The 23865-nt window shown below is 38.1% G+C and overlaps 1 protein-coding gene across 1 annotated transcript in view; it reads left to right on the top strand.

Moving 5' to 3' along the window:
* LOC150084555 (guanine nucleotide exchange factor for Rab-3A-like) overlaps positions 1 to 23865 on the top strand; it is a 160312-nt gene that overhangs the window by 118205 nt on the left and 18242 nt on the right. The window contains exon 10 of the mRNA XM_090376284.1: positions 7813 to 7879. Within this exon, the coding sequence (XP_090232410.1) occupies positions 7813 to 7879 (67 nt within the window). The remainder of the gene's footprint in view (positions 1 to 7812; positions 7880 to 23865) is intronic.

Here is a 23865-nt window from a genome sequence, read left to right as displayed (position 1 = left end):
AAGAATTCGAAGAGATCATTAAAAAGTCTGGATAGTCACCATCGATGAGAAACTTTGCACAAATAGGTGGTATCAAATGGAAGAAGAGTGTCGATTGCTTTTTCTCTGATTGAACTAAACTCTTTTCTCACCATTAACCAGAATTTGTATAACTCCATTTCTTTAACAGCTTTTCTTTTTCTTTCATGGGTGCCTCCATAGCCAGGTGGGCAGGAGCAGCAGTGCGTAGCACGTGCTTCTTGATTAGACTGGGGTTCGAGCCTGTGAGCCACCAAATACGGAGGATGCGGAAAGGTCAGGGAATGACCACCGCATATCCCTGGAGCAATATGGCCTTAGTTGCTAATGCTCCTAAAAACCAAATAACAACAACAATTTTCGTTCATTGATAAATGTAATGCTGGAATTTCTAGGGATAATGTGAATGGATTTCGAATCCAATTAAATTTTTTTACATAAAGTATTTCCAAATAGTGATGAAGTTTTTCCTCAAGCAAACACAAATTTTGCTCTACTAATCCCAGTAATTCTTCTTTAGGATTTAAATTATAACACCATTTAAACATTATTAGTAATCCATTTTTAATCTCATTTTTCCAAAGTTGAATTTTTTCTTTGAATCCATAAACTTTGTACACATTAGTATGTTTTCATGCGATCCTTGCAAAGTTCAATTTAGCTCATTCAGATGCTCAAAAATATCAGTTAAGTAAGCTAGTTTTTGGAGCCAATAACTATCCTTTGTTAAATCAGAAAAGTAAGAATTATTCACAAAAAAATTTTCACCTCTTCTCTTAGCTCGTAAACTCTTGATAAAATTCTTCCTTTGGACAGCCAACTTACTTCAGTGTTAAATAGCAGAGAGTGATATTCCGATCCCATTTCTTCCCACAAAGCTGAAAACAGATGTGCCTTTTAACAGCTTGGATTTTATTAAATTCATCATCTGGATAACATCAAGTAATGTGGAATTCAGATCCATAGGCAAACTTTTAGATATGAGAGCTTCTCTGTGAATAAAACAATGTATGACCTGAATTTCTGGGTTTTCAGAATGAACTTTTGATGTAAAACCTTTAACTCTTACGGTCATTGCAGCTGCACCATCACCTTTAACTCTTACGGTCATTGCAGCTGCACCTACACAAGCTTAAGCAATCTTTCCATAATATCTTATTTGTCTCAAAGTATTCATTTACCACTTTGAATATTTTCATCCTCAGTAGTGTGATTTGGCAGTGCTTTGCTGAACAAATAATGTTCTTTCAAACATTTCTCTTCAATGATTCTAACTAGTGCTATTAATTGAGCACAGTTACTAATGTCTGTAGATTCATCAGTTTGCAATGAAAATTTTTTAGATTCGATAATTTTCTGAATTAATTTTGTTTCGATGTCATCTGATATATCTTCAGTGCATCTACTAATAATGTTATTCGAAAGTAGCACTTTCAATTTCCTTTGCTTCTTTTGCCCCAAGCATAGTGTTAACAATTTCAATGCAGGCTGGTAAAATAAGCAATTCTGCGATTGTGAGAACCATTTCGGATTTGGCCACCAATTGGGTGACCTTATAACTAGCCTCTTAAGCTCGATTTGAGCTTAAACTCGATGTAATCGAATTCATAAAACAACTTTGCTTCCTACTTTGCATTTTAAGATGCTTAAAATAATTCAAATCTTTTTCTGCACATGGTGAATGTTTCGTGGTAAGGTGGCATAGTTTATTTAAGACCATTGCTTCATTTGACAACTCTTTTAGGCAAATAAGACATATGGATCGAGAAAGAGACAAATTGTCAGAGCATACAAATCCATATTCGATATATTCTTCATTACATTGCCTAAATACTGTCTTTGACGTTTTCTGTGGACTACTTTGTTTGTCCCCTGAATCTGATGACTTTCTGGCTCTCTTCAAAAAGTTTTCCATTATGGGTGGAAAATAAATGTCTACAAAAATTAAATTTGGATGAATATAAACTACTTAATGAAGCAATTTAATAAATATATTTTGAGTAATTATTTGTTTTTAGATATAAACATTGATTTTTATTTTTAAAAGTAAGAAATAACTTATTATACGTATATCTTTTCAGTAGAAAAATGTGAACGCTGGTCCAAAATAATTCGAAAAAACCAATAGGCAAAACAAAAAACAAATCGCGACTAATGTGAGTAAAATCTCAGTTTTTCACATTTAAGCATAATATCAAACTCAATTTTCATATAAAAAATGGACTTTTATCAAAGATAAGAGAAAAAACATTATTATATATATTTAAAGTGTTCCACTGATTTTAGAATATTACAGTTAAATTACAATGATAATTATCAATATTACAATTACAGTTTGCAAATTACGATTCTAAAGTAATAAGTTTTGAATTGCCCTTACAATATAAAACAGGAAACATAAGGTAAATATGTATATTAAAAAGATTAAATTCTTACCTGCTGACAGACTCCTCTTGCCGATGCTACCAGAAACCTTATGTGCATACAGGTAAGAGGCAGTGCCAACAGTTAATTTATAGGTGATGGATTAACTCCATTGACTAATAGGATAGTGTCAAGTTTTTATCCTGGATCCGGCATTCTTGTGTAGTGGAAGCCTGGGGTGACCTTTTCTCCCATACTCTGTACATCAGGGTTGGTGTGCAGGCTGGTTCAGGATCTTACCGATACCTATCATGAGACCATGCTACTGGTGCCAAGTTTGTATCGTGGATCCGGGATTCTTCTGTAGTGGATGCCTACTCTGGACATCAAGGTTGTGTGCAGACTGGTTCAGGATCTTATCGATACCCATCATCAGACCATGCTTCTGGTTCTGATGGACTGGAGGGATTGTATCTGGTCTATTTTCTTTTCCTGGTTTTTTCATTCCTTCTTCTATTTTCTTATCACAGATTGAATTTGCTGTTTCCTATTCCTTCCCTAACTATACGAAAATTTTATAAAATTAAATCTCTCGAGGCACACCAGTAATCTTTCTGCGGCACACCTGTTGGGAAGCTCTGGTCTAGATGATCCTGCAATGCTTCTTTAACCAGTGACCCCATTATTTTCCCTAGAACAGAAGTTAAACTAACAGGTCTGTAATTACTCCAGTCACCCATTGAATTGGGGACACATTTGCACATCTCCAGTCCATGAAAGCTTCCTTGGACCTCATCTGAGTCCAAGGGGGGGACTCAGGTGAGATGGGGATCTATAACTGGATAGATCCCCAGGTGCCTTTTTATGTTCAGTTTCAACAATTTCTCCTCCACTTTGCTCTCAGTTATAGAGTTATAAAATTTAAACAAAATATAGAGTTTGATAAGCTTCTGGCCTACACTTCTCTACAGACTTCCTCATGTGTGAATGTAGATGCAAAATACTCATTCATTTTGTCAGCTAACTCAACAGGTTCATCAACGATCGAACTGTCAATATCAAGTGGACCGATATCATAAGTAAAGAAGTCTTTGCTGTTTTTCTTTGCATCCTTTGCCAAAGATTTCTCATAATCTGCCTTCACTTGCCTAACTTCCTTTGTGACTCCATTACAGACTAGCTTATATCTACTATGGTCTGCTGTGTCACCTGATAATTTGTATGCATACCATGCATTTTTCTTCTCTGCCATGAGTCTCATTAGTTCATCTGCCATTCATTTAGGCCTAACCCTTGAGCAATATTTCTTAGTTGGGACAAAAAGCCTAGTAGCTTCCAAGATTACTTTCTTGAATGATTCCTATTTAGAATTTGCTTATTTATTTATATTTATGTTATATTTATATTTATGTTTATGTTATATTTATCTAAGTAATATTTATAAATGTATAATGTGATGGAAATAAAGTAAACATATAAATAACTTATAAATACATATAAATACATTACTCTTTTATTGATCAGGAACCCAATTCCACCACACCATCCATTATTTGTTCCTTTGTAGTACAGCCAGTGTCCATCCTCTAGTTTGACCAAATATTCACCTTTTCTTTGAATCTCACATAAAACGATGATGTCCCAATTAATGTTTTTCAGGCCTTATAATAGTATTCTAGGCAGAGTCTATATTCATAGATTTATTGTTAAGCATTCCAGTGTCTAAAGTTCAAAATCAAATTCACATATAATATTGAACATAAAGCAGCAGAATTCATAGTTATCAGAATGGTGGTCTTTCTTTGGAACAGCCAATTTCTCTTCTCTGCTGTGATTATTAAATCAGCAATAATGCTACAGTTGCCTCCACAGGACCTACAATAACTACCTAATATGGCATGCCAGTGATTAACCTATGCTATGGAAACCATTAAACCATTTTAATCCTTGAAGGTGCTGATGTTGAAGTTTGAACAGACTTGAATACATTACAAACAAAAAAAGGCTGTTTCTCAATACAGGTAGAAACCATTGCAAAGATTGACTATCCTGTAAATGCATTATCGTTGACTTAGGAGAATGTGCTCAGATGTTTACAAATAACCAAAGCATTTATTATAATAAAAAAATAATAATAATAAAAAATTTAAAAAAAGTGACCAGGATCCAAATTATACAATTGTACGAAAACCTATTTTCACCACAAGAAGAGCCCCTCAGTCTTTCATGAGATTGATATGATGATATGGTCAGTGCTATATTGTATGTGAATGCTTTATTAATGTATTGTACTTTCCCATCCATTGAGTTATTAAAGTCTTCTTAATTTTATCTTAAACTGAGATACCAATATACAGCATTGTAGTCTATAATTAGCATTTCTTAAAAGTATAAATACCGTATTTCCCCATGTATAAGACGCACCTTAATTTTGGGGCCCGAAATTTGAAAAAAAAAAGTATTACATAAAGTTATTGAACTAAAGTTTTATTCGTCATAAAATTCATACGACTCATCACTGTCAAAGCTCCCATCCATTAGCTTGTCTTCATATATTGCCTCGTCCTCAGTTCCATCTATGGCATTCGAAATGCCACACTTCTTAAATGACCTGACAACAATCTCAATCTTGATATTATCCCAGGATCTTTTCACCCAGGTACAAACTTTCCCTATAGTTGGCTTCTTCACTCTTCCTGCTGGCGTCAAATTGTCCCCAGAAGACTTCATCCATTGGTTCCATTTGTCTCTCATGTCAGCTTTGAAGGGTTTGTTAATGCTGACATCAAGTGGTTGGAGCTGGGATATCAAGGTACGACGGCAAGTTTTGTTTTTTGCTCTGCAGCAATCTTCTTTGTATTTTTTGTTATGTGTGCCCTGAACTGATCAAGCACCAATAGGGCAGGTTTACATAAGAGCCCACCTGGTCTCCTGCTCCAAACTTTCTCAAACCAGATCTTCATCCCATCCTGATCCATCCAACCCTTGTCATGAACGTGGACAATCACTCCTCGAGGAATGTCTTCTTTTGGCATTGTTTTGTGTTTGAAAATCAGCGTAGGAGGCAGCTTGGTTCCGTCGGCACAACAAGCTAGAACAACTGTATAATGGCTCTTTTCATGTCCACTTGTCTTCACAGTTACAGTTTTTGCCCCCTTCTTATCAACAGTTCTGTTACTTGGGACATCAAATTGAAGGGGGACTTTGTCCATATTTGCAATCTGTCCCAACTCAAACTGATGTGTCTTCCGACATTGAATGACAAAACGATGAAATTCAAGGACCTTCTGTTCATAGCTTTCAGGCATCTTTTGGGCAAGTCTGCTGCGTGTACACATGCTTAGTCCATTCTGTTTCATGAATCTGAAGCACCAATTGTGTCCTCCTTTGAAATCAGTAACTTCTTTTTCATCAGCAATTCTTCTTGCCTCATGCTGAACCATCTTTGTGGACACAGGAATTCGAATTGCCCTTTGCTCCTCAATCTATATCTTCAATTCCCTCTCTAAATTAGGCCATTTTGCTGACTTGCCTCTAATGGCCTTCTTCTGCTGTGGTGTTTTCAGTAGGGTTTCTTCTTCCCGTAGCCAGTCTCGGATTGTTTTCTCAGTTGGAGGAGGACCAAACTTACGTTCAGCAGCACGATTTCCATTCACTTTTGCAAATTGGACCACTTTGAATTCAGCACTGTACGAAAATCTTTTCTGAGCCATTTCTGGGCAGAACGTGGCAAAACGTAACCTAATATACCGGTAACAAGTGCGAAACAATGAGTGCAAAGACAACAAGCGCGAAAAAGCGGGAAATGCAAGTAAAAAAAAAATCTACAACCACTATATAAGACGCACCCAGTTTTTAGACCCCAAATTTTTAGAAAAAAGGTGCATCTTATACATGGGGAAATACAGTAATTCAGTATTTAGAATATTTATTTCATTTATATAGATTTTGTCAAAGTTAGTTTTTGATTTAATACACTTTAAATAATGATATTTTGCAAGTTTATCTGATATTACGATTTTAAATGTTATAAATAAGCTGTTCATTTGCATTTGACGCATGTAATACTTGCAGATACATGTATCCATCAGAGGTTCTGTAAAAAAAAAAAAAAAAAGAGAAAAATAACAGAATAATATTGTAGGATGCTAGTTAACATTAGTAGAGGCATATGATGCAAGTAAGTAAGCTTATACAGCATCAGCCACAAAAACTTCCCATTTCACCTATCCATTTGCTCCAAAAGTTTGTCCAGTTCTTCCTTAAATTTATTTAAGCTATCAACTTCCATAATGACAGATGGATGTTTGTTCCAGCAATCAACCACCTGCTAGCTAAAGGCAAATTTCTGGACAGTTAAAGTGTATCTCTCCAGTAATGTTTGGAAGGTGATACTATTGTTATGATGAAAGGCTGATTATGAGAAACAAGCAAGATGTTTAAAGGTTGTAAGATTGTCCAACCTATTGCTTTTGCTAATTTTAAAATTTAATAAAATTTGTTTTATCATCTAATTTGAAGAAATCCAATGTTCTAAAGAATTTCCTATATTCAATAGTATACTTAAATCTCTATAAGACTTTGGGCAGTAGGGAACCTGTGTTTATTGAAATTGGAATGTTTGGTTCACAGAGCATTTATTCTTCAATGGATATAAAGAAAAATGAACCTTTGTAAGTTCAGTTAAAAAATGTTTGTATTAGAAATTACTTTTGTTTAAGCTTAGCTATTAGCCACATGAAACCTTACTTTAAAATGCTTAGCATCTCAGTGAAATGCTCAATTTTTCTTATTTGGTTTGCTGTGTAATTATGTAAATATCAAAATATATAAAGTTTAACCTTTAGAGAGTCAAAGAGTATATACATTATTATAGTTATCTATTATGACACCAAATTTCATAGAACCTGTTGGTACTCTAGTGCGCACAAACTTTAAGTCAATTTCTGTAGAAATACCCCCCCCCCCACCGAGTAGAGTAAAGGACATAGTGAGAAGGGAAATTGCCATGATTTATTTATGAATGGAAGTTCGGTAACTTATACAAATTAGCAGTTCTGATTTAACCTATAATTTCACCCAACAAAAGTGCAAAAATACTGAAGTAATCCATCTCAAGAAGAGAAGGCAGATCCCCAAATAAAAAATTAACTGAAGTGAAAAAATAATAAGAAAGAACTGAAAGATAATTTCTTTCAATCAAAAAATATTTAATAAATAAAAAAAATCCAAAATTTGTGACTGTGATTAATGTATTAAATCAAGAACAGGAATTAAATATTTTGTGAATTGGTATTCACATGTTGCAATATCTATATTTTTTCAATGAAAAGGTTTCTGTATACTAATAACATTAATTTGTTATTAACTTTAAATGGAACTTTCAGATTTTATAATTTATTTTACAGCTAAATAAATTAATCATTACAGATCATTGCAGTATGTGATTTCTTGTTATATTTGCGTTACATCCAGCATGGCCTAGTAAAAATGAGCAGTAAGTATGAAGTTGTAATTTTTGTCAATCTTGATATTTAATTGCTTTTAACAGAATAAGTAAGCCCTTGATTTTATGGACTAATAGGGAGTAATAAGGAAGTAAGTGAGGGAGATAGAGAGTGAAGAGAACAAATAAAATATGGATAATAAAAATAAAGTAATAAGGAAGTAAGTGAGGGAGATAGAGAGTGAAGAGAACAAATAAAATATGCATAATAAAAAATACATAATTACAAAATTAATAAAATAATTAAAAAATGACAAAATAAGAATGTTGCCACAACTTACAAAACTGACCTCTCATCAGGTGTCAATGACCACGATTGTAAATAGCAACATGTGTCTTCATTTCTGATGTAAATCACAAGCCAAAGTGTAAAAAGCATAAACATAAATAAAAATGAGAATAAAATTTTGTTACCAAAATAAATGAGAATGAAAATAAAATTTGATAAACAAAATAAAAATTACAAGAATTAAAAGGGGGAGTTTTTTAGAAAATGGCTTGTGAACTTTTGAAATGAAATTAGCATTAGTAAAGGCATTTGATGCAAGAAAGCAAGCTTATGCACATCAGCCAAAAAAAAAATAAATAAAAAAATAAATAAAAAATAACCACTTCCACTTCACCCCTCTGTTCGTTTGAAATACCTGTCCAGCTGAGCCTTAAACTTATTTAGGCTATCAACTTCCACGACAAGGGATGGAAGTCTGTTCCACCAACCAACCACCCGCTGGCTAAAGGCAAATTTCCGCATGTCTATCCTACATCTGTCTTTCCTCAATTTGAATTTATGCCCTCTCAGGTGATTATTCTGAGCAAGAGGAAGAATCCCATCAGCATTGAGCATGCTCAAACCATTCAAGGCTTTATACACCTCTATCAGATCACCTCGCTGGTGCCTAGTCTCCAGACACTGTAATTTGCAAAACTTAAGCCTTTCTTCGTAAGAGCACCCCTTTGTTCCATTCACTAATCTTGTTGCCCTTCTCTGTACTCATTCCAGCAGCCCTACATCCTTCTTGAAATGAGGCCTCCAGGCCTGTATACAGTACTCTAAGCCTGTATACAGTACTCAGGGATAAGGAGGTGATTATTCCCTTATACAAGGGAATAATCACCTCCTTATCCCTGCTAGAAAAATTCCTATATATCATTGACAATACACCATGAGCTACTCCTGCAGCCCGTCTGCACTGCTCAGAGAACTTCATATCTGCCTGCACAACCACCCCCAGGTCCCTTTCATTCTCTACCACTGTCAGTGTAGTACCACAGAGTTGATGCGTTGCTCTGGGGTTGCTGTTTCCCATAAGTAGTACTTTACATTTGTCAATGTTAAACTTCATTTGCGACCTCTCAGCATATCTGCTCAACCTTTCCAGATCCTGTTGCAGCAGCATAGTGTCAGTAGTGTCCTTGACAACCCTGCCAACCTTCGTATCGTCTGCAAACTTGGACATTAAGCTTGATATACCATCATCAATATCATTTATAAATACAGAAAACAATAATGGACCCAATACTGAACCCTGAGGGACTCCACTAATAACATTAGTCCACGATGAGCAGTGTCCATTGATTACCACTCTCTGTCGTCTCCCCCTCAACCACCCCTTTATCCAGGCGCCTCCATAGCCAGGTGGGAAGGAGCAGCAGTGCATAGCACACGCTTCTTGATTAGACCGGGGTTCGAGCCCGTCACCACCAAATACGGAGGATGCGGAAAGGTCAGGGAATGACCACCGCATATCCCGGAGCAATTTGGCTTAGTTACTAATGCTCCTAAAAACCAAATAACAAACAACAACAAACCCCTTTATCCATAGCAGCATTTTGCCTCCAATGCCACACTGCTCCAATTTGTGCAGCAGTCTTCCATGTGCAACAGTATCAAAAGCCTTTCTAAGATCCAAGTATATAATATCAAAGTTATTCCCTGCATCCAGTTCTTTTGTTACTGCATCATAGTATCCAATCAAATTGGTCAGGCAAGACTTCCCCTTAAAAAAAACCATGCTGTGTCCAAGCTATAACTGAAGTCTTGTCTAGATGATCCTGCAGTGCTTCTTTAACCAGTGGCTACATTAATTTTCCGGGAACAGACGTTAAACTCACAGGTCTATAATTACTTGTCAGCCTTTGATCCTCCTTTGTGAATTGGGGTCACATTTGCACATCTCCAGTCCATGGGTACCTCCCTTGAGTCCAAGGAAGCTCCCTTAATTATGGCTAAGGGTTTGCTTACTTCCTTTGCTGCCTCCTTTAATATAACTGGATAGATCCCATCCACCCCAGGTGCCTTTCTTGTGTTTATCTTCAACAATTTCTCCTCCACTTTACTCTCAGTTATTACAAGATTCTCTAGCTTACTGCCAGAGTTGAACACACCTCTGGCATTCCCCTCGCTGAATAACTTCTCATGTGTGAATGTCGATGCAAAATATTCATTTAGTTTGTTAGCTACTTGAGCAGGATCATCATCAGTTGACCCATCGATATCAAGTGGACCAATCTGATTCATCCCCTTCCTTCTAGAGTTTACATAAGTAAAGAACTCTTTGCTGTTTTTCTTTGCATCCCTTGCCAAAGATTTCTCGTAGTCTGCCTTCGCCTGCCTAACCTCCTTTGTAACTTGGTTACAGATCAACTTGTATCTATCATAGGCTTCTGTGTCACTTGTTAATTTGTATGTATCCCATGCATTTTTCTTCTCTGCCATATGTCTCATTAGTTCATCTGACATCCATTTAGGCCGAAACCTTGAACAATATTTCTTAGTTGGTATGTAAAGCCTAGTAGCTTCCAAGATAAGTTCTCGAATGCTTCCCATTTTGAATTTGCTATTGGTAACATCATCAGTTGGTCCCACTGTATAGAATTTAAATACTGTCTCAGTCCATCGTAGTCACCTTTACGAAAGCAATAACCCTTCCCTTTACCCTTAATGGTAGTTACCTCTTTGAGTAAATCCCACTTCAATACACTGTGATCACTGCCACCTAGTGGTTCATTTATCTCCAGATTCTTAATGCATCAAGAATCACTACTGATAATCAAATCAAGAGTATTACTCCCTCTAGTTGCCTCCCGAACATGCTGATATAGAAAACAATCATCCAATAAATCCACAAAAGCCTTGCTAGTGTGTGAGTGACCAGCCCCCAAATTCCAGTCAATATCTGGGAAATTAAAATCCCCCATTATAAGACTCTCTGATTTACTGGCCCACTCTATTTCCCTGTACAGTTTCTTATTATACTCATCAGAGTCATTAGGCCTATAGCACACTCCTCCTCTCAATTTTGATCTCCCAATGCTTATGTCACACCAAACTGACTCGACACTGCACTGTCCAGCGATGTCGACTGGCTTCACTTCCTTGGATTTTATGTATTTCTTAACTAATAGCATAACCCCTCCTCCCTTCCTATCCTGTCTATCCTTTTTTACACATTGTATTCCCCAAATTCCTGTTCTGCATTCCTTATATCTGTGTGACACCACGTCTCTGAAATCCCAACAATATCTGCCTTTGATGTTTTGAGCAATACCTCAAATTCATCAAATTTATTTATTAAACTCCTAGCATTGGTGTACATGCAAGTATACATGCACCTGTTCTTTTTCTTAGCTACTCTAATACAACCCATGTGTTTACTTGTACCCCAATGATTCCCAGCAGTTTCTGAAATATATTGCATCTTATTTTCCAGGCTGCTGCTCATTCCAGTAGAAGCAGTGCAAGAATCACTTTCACCTCTGCCAGTGGCTACTGTTAATCTATTAGTCCTTGTATCCTCCCAATCTAGCAGTTTTCCGACCCACCTAACACTGCCTCGATAGCATCAGCAAACATTCTTGCACCCTTTCTCTTTAAGTGTATCCCATCCCTGTAGAAGCAGTCTCTCCTGTTAACTTTACAGTTGATACTATAAAGACGAGAAATTAAAACTAGAATTGATAACAGAAATTTCTAGGGACATATAACATATTAATCTGATTCAAGTTAAGGTAAAGAGATTTGACTTGAGATAACCATTAGGCAAAATCACAAGCAACATCTTGCAGAAAAAATGAAATATAGATTTAAAACTAAACAAAAATGGCACCTGGAAATAAATTTTGAACCAGAATCTAGAAATTTCTAACAGAAAAACACGTTAAGTGAACCTAAGAATGGAAAAAGTAACTTACATTGTAGAGATATGAGGAAAAGGGTGGTAAACAACTATATATAAGATAGGTGTGTTTTTGTGTGTCATAAACACTGAAATAAAATTAAACAATAAAAAACATGCTTTTATTTATCTTAATTTATTAGTTGATGCAATGGTCATACATAATTAATATAAGATAATTTATTGTGATTCTGTTGCAGGACAATTTTTTTTTCTCACCTGTTAAATACGAAGTCCATAAAATCAAGTGCTTACTGTAATAGTATAGTGATAACTCTTTATTTGTTTATTAATTTGTTAATTAAATTAATTATAAGTTATAATTAATTTATATGTTAAGTTGCCTTGTCATATTTTCTAATAGTTTCATTTAGCAGCCATATGCACATATATACACCTATACAAACTAACTTTAATACAAGTTACAATGAAGTATGCTAACATTTTGTTGTAATTTTCAGATAATTTGTGACTTAAAACTTTGTTTGTGAGAATCCAAAGATTATATAGAAAGTTTCTACTTACCTGTAATTCATTTTAATTTTTCTTTTTATGTGTAAGGATTTTAGATATAACTTCACTGGATTGCCTCACTTGTGGTCTAAGATACTTTGAACTAGAGGTATCTTTTGTGAATGAATGGGTCATCAAGATGTCCATATGTTCTTAAAAGTACCTGATATTTTAATTTGTTGTCCGATATTTTTTCCTTCATTGGCTCATTGTGAACATTAATTCGTTGTTCACAAAGGACCACGAGGGCATGTCTATGTCCAAATTCACTGTCAAATCTTCATACACTCTATTTGCAATAAACAGTGCAAAACATTAAATGATTTTTTTTTTTTAAACAAAGTTTATAATAATGGATAAATGATTATTCTTTAATGATTATTCTTTTTGTATATATCTTGAATTCCAGTAAAAAGTGTTTAAGTAAAAGGTAATAGGTTATTTTAAAAATTTCCTTTATTGGATAAAACAAACTTAAATTGCATTTAGAAGATATTTCTTGGCTAAATGCCTAAAAGTATGAAGGAATTTATTTATGCATGGGTAATGAACACACATCATTTCTACTACCAAGGTAGTTTAAATGTATAGCCGTGGTATTGCACTACCTTAAATAAGTAATGCTTCACCTATGGAGAAGACTAATATTACTTATTCTCGGCAGATACCACCACCCAGATGGCACCATTTCGAAGCTTATTAGCTTCTCATCAGTGGGTGGGCAGGTACCCTGTTGTTGCAATAGTGATAACCCAGTTATGAAGTATAACTCCACAATATGAGAGATGCCTGATGGTGTGCGTGGTTTGATCTAAAAGATATTTCTTCATTCCTATTTTTTAAAAAAACTTCAAATTAGAAGACCACCTACGATGAAATTAAACTTCACTCTCATCTGACTGTACACAGAGGTTAAATACTTAGTATTTTCATTGACTCAGGTCTTACTTTCCAAAATCACCTGAAATCTGTGCGGACGTGCCTTTCTGCCGCTCTTGGAACAGAGAAGTTTTTTCTGATTTATTTTCTGCTTTATTAGTTTAAATTGACATATTAACTTATTTTCTAGAGTAGCTTTATATTCCTATTACGGTACTTAAGTTTAAAGTAACTTAGATAGAGATTTTGTAGGTATTACTTAGTATCGGAAAGGGTATCAAATCCACGTGTTTACCGATCGTAAATAGCCGCCATTGCTACGCGAAAATTAATCAGTAAAATCTATTAATCTTGTCGAACTTCATTGGCAATTAAATTGTACTTTTAACTATACATATAACCACTTAGGTTACGTAATATAAATAATTAGTAAAAATAAATAATTAATACATAACTTGATACGGAAGTTATATAAAGGGATTTCGTAGATAACACTCGTTACTGAAACAAATATTTCGTAGATAACACTCGTTACTGAAACATAAATATTTCGTAGATAACACTCGTTACTGAAACAAATATATCGTAGATAACACTCGTAGATTTCGTAGATAACACTCGTTACTGAAACATAAATATAGCGTTATAACTGTGTTGAGATACAAGTTTAGGATTTAATTTTGTACTGAAATTGAAATTTTTATTGAAAGTAAATCGAAATCATGACTCAAACTAGAGCAGCAAAGCAAAAGGCTCAAGCTAATGGGAATGCTGTGGCTCAGAGGAGAACTGAGGGGGGCAGTTGCCCTCTGAATCACAGCCTTTTAAGATGCACTATTTGCTTGATGTTTGCGGAGCAGTCAGGACTGATGGGACATGATACTGCCATGGGGGATGTCTTTGTATGTGCGCGATGCAAGGAGTGTAAGGAAATCAGCCGTCAACTCAGCATTGTTATGGGCCTATGTGAGAGCTTGAAGAACAGGGTGGATGCCCTCGAAGGATTACAAGTGAGGGGCCCATCAAGCTCTCAGCTGCCCACACCAATGCCAGAGCTTGCACTTGGTCATCGCGCAACACAGCGGCAGCCCCCAAGGCAGAATGCGCTGGTCCCAAAGGAACTAGTAGTTGTTGGTGACTCTATTGTCAGGGAAACGGGAAACATGCTTTGTAAAAAGGATAGGTGGAACAGGACCAGGGTATGTCTGCCAGGGGCAAAGGTTGATGACGTAGAGCGGATATCATCTTTTAAGGGCACAAAAGGTGATATAGTTGTACACGTTGGCACTAATGATATTAAGAGTAGGAGACCAGCGGAATTTCTTAACAAGTACAGGTCACCGATGAAAAAAAGCCGTGAATTAGGGTTGAATTTGAAAGTGTCTGCAATTCTGCCCAGACACGATAGGAGGGAGTATATGATGAGAGCCCTGTCGATCAATTCGGCCCTGGAAAGATTGTGCAGGGCTCAAGGGGTAGAATTTTTTTCAGCCTGGTCTGTACTTGTTAACAGGAGAGACTGCTTCTACAGGGATGGGATACACTTAAATAGAAAGGGTACAAGAATGTTTGCTGATGCTATCGAGGCAGTGTTAGGAGGGTCGGAAAACTGCTAGATTGGGGGTATACAAGGAATAATAGATTAACAGTAGCCACTGGCAGAGGAGAAAGTGATTCTTGCACTGCTTCTATTGGAATGAGCAGAAGCCTGGAAAATAAGATGCAGGATATTTCAGAGACTGCTGGGAATCATTGGGGTACAAGTAAACACATGGGTTGTGTTAGGGTGGCTAAGAGGAAGAGCAGGTGCATGTATACTTGCGTGTACACCAATGCTAGGAGTCTAGTAAATAAATTTGATGAATTTGAGGTATTGCTCAAAACATCAAAGGCAGATATTGTTGGGATTTCAGAGACGTGGTGTCACACAGATATAAGGAATGCAGAACTGCAATTTGGGGAGTACAATGTCTACAGAAAGGATAGACTGGATAGGAACGGAGGAGGGGTTATGCTATTAGTTAAGAAACACATAAAATCCAAGGAAGTGAAGCCAGTCGACATCGCTGGACAGTGCAGTGTCGAGTCAGTTTGGTGTGACATAAGCATTGGGAGATCAAAATTGAGAGGAGGAGTGTGCTATAGGCCTAATGACTCTGATGATTATAATAAGAAACTGTACAGAGAAATAGAGTGGGCCAGTAAATCAGAGAGTCTTATTATGGGGGATTTTAATTTCCCAGATATTGACTGGAATTTGGGGGCTGGTCACTCACACACTAGCAAGGCTTTTGTGGATTTATTGGATGATTGTTTTCTACATCAGCATGTTTGGGAGGCAACTAGAGGGAGTAATACTCTTGATTTGATTATCAGTAGTGATTCTTCATGCATTAAGAATCTGCAGATAAATGAACCACTAGGTGGCAGTGATCACAGTGTTGTGAAGTGGGATTTACTCAAAGAGGTAACTACCATTAGGGGTTAAAGCGAAGGGGTATTGCTTTCGTAAAGGCGACTATGATGGACTGAGACAGTATTTAAATTCTATACAGTGGGATCAACTGATGATGTTACCAACAGCAAATTCAAAATGGGAAACATTCAAAGAACTTATCTTGGAAGCTACTAGGCTTTACATACCAACTAAGAAATATTGTTCAAGGTTTAGGCCTAAATGGATGTCAGATGAACTAATGAGGCATATGGCAGAGAAGAAAAATGCATGGGATACATACAAATTAACACGTGACACAGTAGCCTATGATAGATACAAGTTGATCTGTAACCAAGTTACAAAGGAGGTTAGGCAGGCGAAGGCAGATTACGAGAAATCCTTGACAAAGGATGCGAACAAAAACAGCAAAGAGTTCTTTACTTATGTAAACTCTAGAAGGAAGGGGATGAATCAGATTGGTCCACTTGATATCGATGGGTCAACTGTTGATGATCCTGCTCAGGTAGCTAACAAACTAAATGAATATTTTGCATCGACATTCACACATGAGAAGTTATTCAGCGAGGGGAATGCCAGAGGTGTATTCAACTCTGGCAGTAAGCTAGAGAATCTTGTAATAACTGAGAGTAAAGTGGAGGAGAAATTGTTGAAGATAAACACAAGAAAGGCACCTGGGGTGGATGGAATCTATCCAGTTATATTAAAGAAGGCAGCAATGGAAGTAAGCAAACCCTTAGCCATAATTATGAGAGTTTCCTTGGACTCAGGGGAGGTACCCATGGACTGGAGATGTGCAAATGTGACCCCAATTCACAAAGGAGGATCAAAGGCTGACACAAGTAATTATAGACCTGTGAGTTTAACTTCTGTTCCTGGAAAATTAATGGAGGCACTGGTTAAAGAAGCACTGCAGGATCATCTAGACAAGACTTCAGTTATAGCTCAGACACAGCATGGTTTTGTTAAAGGGAAGTCTTGCCTGACCAATTTGATTGGATACTATGATGCAGTCACAAAAGAACTGGATGCAGGGAATAACTTTGATATTATATACTTGGATCTTAGAAAGGCTTTTGATACTGTTGCACATGGAAGACTGCTGCACAAATTGGAGCAGTGTGGCATTGGAGGCAAATTGCTGCTATGGATAAAGGGGTGGTTGACGGGGAGAAGACAGAGAGTGGTAATCAATGGACACTGCTCATCGTGGACTAATGTTATTAGCGGAGTCCCTCAGGGTTCAGTATTGGGTCCTTTATTGTTTTCTGTATTTATAAATGATATTGATGATGGTATATCAAGCTTAATGTCCAAGTTTGCAGACGATACAAAGGTTGGCAGGGTTGTCAAGGACACTACTGACACTATGCTGCTGCAACAGGATCTGGAAAGGTTGAGCAGATGGGCTGAGAGGTGGCAAATGAAGTTTAACATTGACAAATGTAAAGTACTACATATGGGAAACAGCAACCCCAGAGCAACGTATCAACTCTGTGGTACTAAACTGACAGTGGTAGAGAATAAAAGGGACCTGGGGGTGGTTGTGCAGGCAGATATGAAGTTCTCTGAGCAGTACAGACGGGCTGCAAGAGTAGCTCATGGTGTATTGTCAATGATATATATGAATTTTTCTAGCAGGGATAAGGAGGTGATTATTCCCTTGTATAAGGCAATGGTCAGGCCACACCTAGAGTACTGTATACAGGCCTGGAGACCTCATTTCAAGAAGGATGTAGAGCTGCTGGAACGAGTACAGAGAAGGGCAACAAGATTAGTGAATGGAACAAAGGGGTACTCTTACGAAGAAAGGCTTAAGTTTTGTGAATTACAGTGTCTGGAGACTAGGCACCAGCGAGGTGATCTGATAGAGGTTTACAAAGCCTTGAATGGTTTGAGCATGCTCAATGCTGATGGGATTCTTCCCCTTGCTCAGAATAATCACCTGAGAGGGCATAAATTCAAATTGAGGAAAGACAGATGTAGGATAGATGTGCGGAAATTTGCCTTTAGCCAGTGGGTGGTTGGTTGGTGGAACAGACTTCCATCCCGTGTCGTGGAAGTTGATAGCCTAAATAAGTTTAAGGCTCAGCTGGACAGGTATTTCAAACGAACAGAGGGGTGAAGTGGAAGTGGTTATTTTTTATTTATTTATTTTACTTTAATTTTTTTGGCTGATGTTGCATAAGCTTGCTTTCTTGCATCAAATGCCTCTACTAATGCTAATGCTAAATATCTAGCCACCATCTGGAAGTATGCCACCATGATCAGTAGGGTGAGCAGAGCTGACTGGGGAAAGCCGACTGAAGCACAAAGCTCTGACACTCATATACAAAACAGTATAGTTCACTGTGGTGCCTCCAACCGGTACAGACAAGCTACACTAGCAAAAAACAAACAGAAGCTGGATACAATTTGAAGGTTCATGCTGCTATCAATTAGCAGGGCATGCCGCACTGTTAGCACCCTTGCCTTGCAATTTCTAACAGGATGTCAGCCACCCTACCTAAAAGTAGTCAGTCAAGGCCTATATTACCACCTTAGGAAAGGAACACCAGCTGAAATAGTAAATCTCCAGCTGGATCTTGCAAATGACCCCAAGATAGAGAAGAGGAGAATCAACCAACACCTACAAGCGATATGGCAACAGAGCTGGGAAACCACGCAGAAAGGAGACATCATGAGGCGATTCCTCCCAACCATAAACCAAACTCACCCAGAGCCCCCTCCCTGGTTCTCGCCTGGTCTGCACATGACATTTATTATCACTGGACACGGCCCCTTCCATCAGAAACTTACAGCTATGCGGATTGAAAGAGTGCCATTGTGGAGAGGAAGAGTCCTGGGGGCATCTCGTGTATGAGTGTCCTGCCTATGACAACAGTGGAATCAAATTTGTTACTGTAGTAGTAGTAGTAGTAGTAGTAGTGGCATGTGATGCAAGAAAGCAAGTGTATGAGCTTATGCAGCATCAGCCAAAAAAAAAAAAAAAAAAAAAATCACACCATTGCCTCCAAATGCCTGTCCAGTTCGTCCTTAAATTTATTCAACCTATCAACTACAACGACAGATGGAAGTTTGTTCCAGCAGTTGGCTGGCTAAAGGCAAATTTCCACACATCTATTCTACATCTGTCTTTTCTTAATTTGAATTTATGCCCCCTTAGGTTTGTAATCTGAACAAGTGGAAGGATCCCATCAGAATTCAGCGTGCTCAACCCATTCAAGGCCTTATACACCTCAATCAGATCACCGCGCAGGTGCCTAGTCTCCAGCCACTGCAATTTGCAGAACTTAAGCCTCTCTTGGTAAGAGGATCCCTTCATTCCCCTCACCAATCTTGTTGCCCTTCTCTGTACACGCTGAAGTAAATCTACATCCTTCCTAAAATGAGCGCTCCAGACCTGTACGCAGTACTCAAGGCGTGGCCTGACCATTGCCTTATACAGAGGGACAATCACCTCCTTCTCCCTGCTAGCAAAATTCCTATATATTATTGACAAAACCCTATGACCTGCCCTGGCAACCTGTCTGCATTGCTCAGAAAACTTCATATCTGACTGCACAATTACTCCCAGGTCTTTTTCATTTTCTACCACCTTAAGTGTAGTACCACACAGTTGGTACGTTTCTCTGGGGTTACTTCTACAAATATGAAGTACTTTGCATTTATCAAGGTTAAACGTCAGTTGCCACTTCTTAGCCCATCTGCCCAAATTATCTAGATCCTGTTGCAGTAGCACACTGCCATTACTGTCATTAACAACCCTGCCAACCTTTGTATCATCTGCAAACTTCGACATTAAGCCTGATATACCTTCATCAATATCATTGATAAATATACAAAATAACAGTGGACCTAACACCGAACCCTGTGGGACACCACTAATAACATTAGTCCACGAAGAGCAGCACCCATTGATTACCACCCTCTGTCTTCTCCCACTTAACCATCCTTTTATCCATTGTAGCAACTTACCCTTAATACCATTCTGCTCCAATTTGTACAATAGTCTTCCATGCGCAACAGTGTCAAAAGCTTTCCTGAAATCCAAATATATGATATCAAAATTATTTTTTGCATCCAGTTCCTTTGTAACCACATCATAATATCCTATAAAATTTGTCAGACAAGACTTTCCCTTAACAAACCCATGCTGTGTCTGAATTATTGCTGCAGTCTTGTCTAGATGATCCTGCAATGCATCTTTAACCAGTGACTCCATTATTTTACCCGGAACAGAAGTTAAACTAACTGGTCTGTAATTACTCGTGTCACCCTTCGATCCCCCTTTGTGAATTGGGGATACATTTGCACATCTCCAGTCCGTGGGAGCCTCCTCTGAGTCCAAGGATGCTCTCATAATTATGGCTAAGGGTTTGCTTAGTTGCTTTGCTGCCTCCTTTAATATAACTGGATAGATCCCATCCACCCCAGGTGCTTTTCTTATGTTTAACTTCGACAATTTCTCCTCCACTTTGCTTTCAGTTATTACAAAATCATTAAGTATCCTGCTACAATTTGATAACCTTCTGCCATTTTCAAACCTTAATAATTCCTCATGTGTGAATGCAGATGCAAAATACTCATTCAGTTTGTTTGCTATCTGAGCAGGATCATCAACAGTCGAACTATCGATGTCAAGTGGACCAATCAGATTCATCCCCTTCCTTTTAGAGTTTATATAAGTAAATAAATCCTTGCTGTTTTTCTTAGCATCTTTTGCCAAGGATTTCTCGTAATCTGCCTTTGCCTGCCGAACCTCCTTTGTGACCTGATTACAGATTAACTTATATCTGCCATAGGCTTATGAGTCGCTTGATAATTTATATGCATCCCATGCATTTTTCTTCTCTGTTAAGAGTCTCATTAGTTCATTAGATAACCAGTTAGGCCTAAACCTTGAACAATATTTCTTAATAGGTATGAAACTTTTAGTAGCATCCACGATTAATTCCTTGAATGCTTCCCACTTAGAATTTACTATTGGTAACATCGTCAGTTTATCCCACTGTACAGAATTTAAAAACTGTCGGAGACCACTGTACTCACCTTTACGGAAGCAAAAACCCTTTCATTTACCCCTGATGGTAATTAAATCTTTAAGTAAATCCCACATCAGTACACTGTGATCACTGCCACCTAGTGATTCCTTTATCTGCAAATTCTTAATACACGAATGGTCACTGCTGATAACCAGATCAAGAGTATTACTTTCTCTGGTTGCCTCCCGAACATGCTGCTGCAGAAAACAATCATCCAATAAATCCACAAAAGTCTGACTAGTGTGTGAGTGACCAACCCACAAGTTCCAGTCAATATCTGGGAAGTTAAAATCTCCCATTATAAGATATTCCGATTTACTAGCCCACTCTATTTCTCTGTACAATTGTTCATTGTACTCATTCGAGTCATTAGGCCTATAACACACTCCTACTCTTATTTTTGCTTTCGCAGTGCTCGTGTCACACCAAACTGACTCAACTGTGCACTGTTCATCTATATCAACTGGATGCACTTCTTTTGATTTTATGTTTTTCTTAATTAACAGCATAACACCTCCTCCCTTTCTATCCTGTCTATCCTTTCTGTAAACATTGTACTCCCCAAATTCCAATTCGGCATTCCTTATATCTGTGTGACACCACGTCTCTGATATCCCAACAATATCTGCCTTTGATGTCTTGACCAACACTTCAAATTCATCAAATTTATTTACTATACTTCTAGCATTGGTATACATGCAAGCATTCATGCTCCTACTCCTATTCCTAGTTACCCTAACACATCCCATATACCCACCTATTTCAGGATGACTGCCATCCGTCCCTGAAACCCCCCACACTCCAGGTCACTACTTATTCTAATAGAAGTTGCGCAAGAATCACCTTTACCTCTACCTAGCTACTGTTAAGCTATTAGTGCTTGTATCCCCCCAAGCTATCAGTTTTCTGACTCACCTAACACCGCCTCGGTAGCATCAGCAAATATTCTTGCACCCTTTCTATTTAAGTGTATCCCATCTCTATAGAAGCAGTCTCTCCTATTAACAAGTACAGTCCAGGCTGAAAAAAATTCTACCCTTTGAGCCTTGCACATTCTTTCCAGAGCCGAATTGATCGACAAGGCTCTCATCATATACTCCCTCCTATCGTGTCTGGGCAGAATTGCAGACACTTTCAAATTCAACCCTAATTCTCGGCTTTTGTTCAACAGTGACTTGTACTTGTTAAGTAATTCTGCCGGTCTCCTACTCCTAATATCATTAGTGCCAACGTGTACAACTATATCACCTTTTGTGCCCTTAAAAGATGATATCCGCTCTACAACGTCATCAACCTTTGCCCCTGGCAGACATTCCCTGGTCCTGTTCCACCTATCCTTTTTACAAAGCATGTTTCCCGTTTCCCTGACAATAGTCTCTCCAACAACTACTAGTTCCTGAGGGAACAGCACATTCTGCCTTGGGGGTTGCCGCTGTGTTGCGTGATGACCAAGTGCAAGCTGTGGCGTTGATGTGGGCAGCTGAGAGCCTGATGGGCTCCTCAATTTAGATCTTTTGAGGGCATCCACCCTGTCCTTCAAACTCTTATATAGGCCCATAACAACGCCCATAATAGGCCCAATTCAAAGGAATACGTGTAATCAAGAGTCCTTGCTGCTGCTCGATGAAAACACGTACAGGGCACTAACTGTGTATGTGCAGGAAATCTTCGCACTGAGGCGAGCCAAGATTACTGAAATGAGAACAACATTGGATTATGCTGCCCAGGGCCTGAATCAGACTGGCATGGGTTAGCTCCTTCTCTGCTAGAGGACACTGCCCTGACAACTTGCTAATCCTTTAAGGGTAGCAACACTGCTGGTACCATCCTGGTGCTGGATTGCTGCACTCATAGAGTGCGGGATACTGCTGCAAATCCCTTATAGAGTAGGATCAGCCGGCATCGTTCTGATGCGGGATTGCTGGCACTCTGCATAACTTTTGAGTGCGGGATTTAAGCTCCAACCCACCAGGGTTTATACTCCTGGCACTATACAATTGCAGGATACACAGTCCACTGACTTCTGGTAAACATACAGGGGCACCTGTCCCCTGCTTCTTTAATTCCCACTTCCTGACCTCTATTTTCACCTCACAAAGAGCGGACTGCTCCTCAACTTCAGTCCGCCCTCCTTTCCCCTCTTTCTGTTCCTTCTAACCTGTACCCTGTTCTATGTTTCCCTTTTTTTTTTTTTTAACTTGGCATCTGTCAGGAAGCTCAGGCAACCCTGGCAAAGGCCAGCCAGAGTATAATGGGCAGCCTGGCTCACCTCCCAGTGGTGGTGGTGGGCAACATGGGGTCCCATTAGGGGCTCTGCAGCCAAGCAGCCAGAGACACAACAACAAAACATAACGCTACTCTGACAGAAACCAGACATTACACTTTTTCTGGCTTTTACAGAGATTCTGTACTTTTTCATAAAGTACCATGGTGCAGATGTGGGAAACCACAGGTGGCTCTTTTCACCAAACACTATGCCACTATGTATATGTAAGTTCAAGTGTAGTACATTTAAAATTACTTGTAACACTTGCTTGTTTTTTAGCCTCTTCACCTTTTTGTTTACTTGAAAAGAATAAAAAAATTAAAATTTTTTTTATTAAACTAAATATCTTTTGAGTATTACTATATAAATGTGATAAATTTAGTATTCACATAATAATTGTTATTAGTGAAATTTGTTGATGCCATGCCATGTTGAACACACACGCACACACACGCGCGCACACGCGCGCACGCACGCACGCACACACACACACACACACACACACACACACACACACACACACACACACACACACACACACACACACACACACACACACACACACACACACGATACTAATTACTGCACCAGTAAGAAAAGTGGACAAATAATATTGAATTAAAAAAAGGGGGGGGGAGAGCTTG

The sequence above is a fragment of the Mastigoproctus giganteus genome, chromosome 6 (genome assembly GCF_048544385.1).
Source record: "Mastigoproctus giganteus isolate SK-2022 chromosome 6, ASM4854438v1, whole genome shotgun sequence".
NCBI lineage: Eukaryota > Metazoa > Arthropoda > Arachnida > Uropygi > Thelyphonidae > Mastigoproctus > Mastigoproctus giganteus.
Note: the sequence above shows the minus strand (reverse complement) of the source record. Positions and strands in the feature narration are given on the sequence as shown.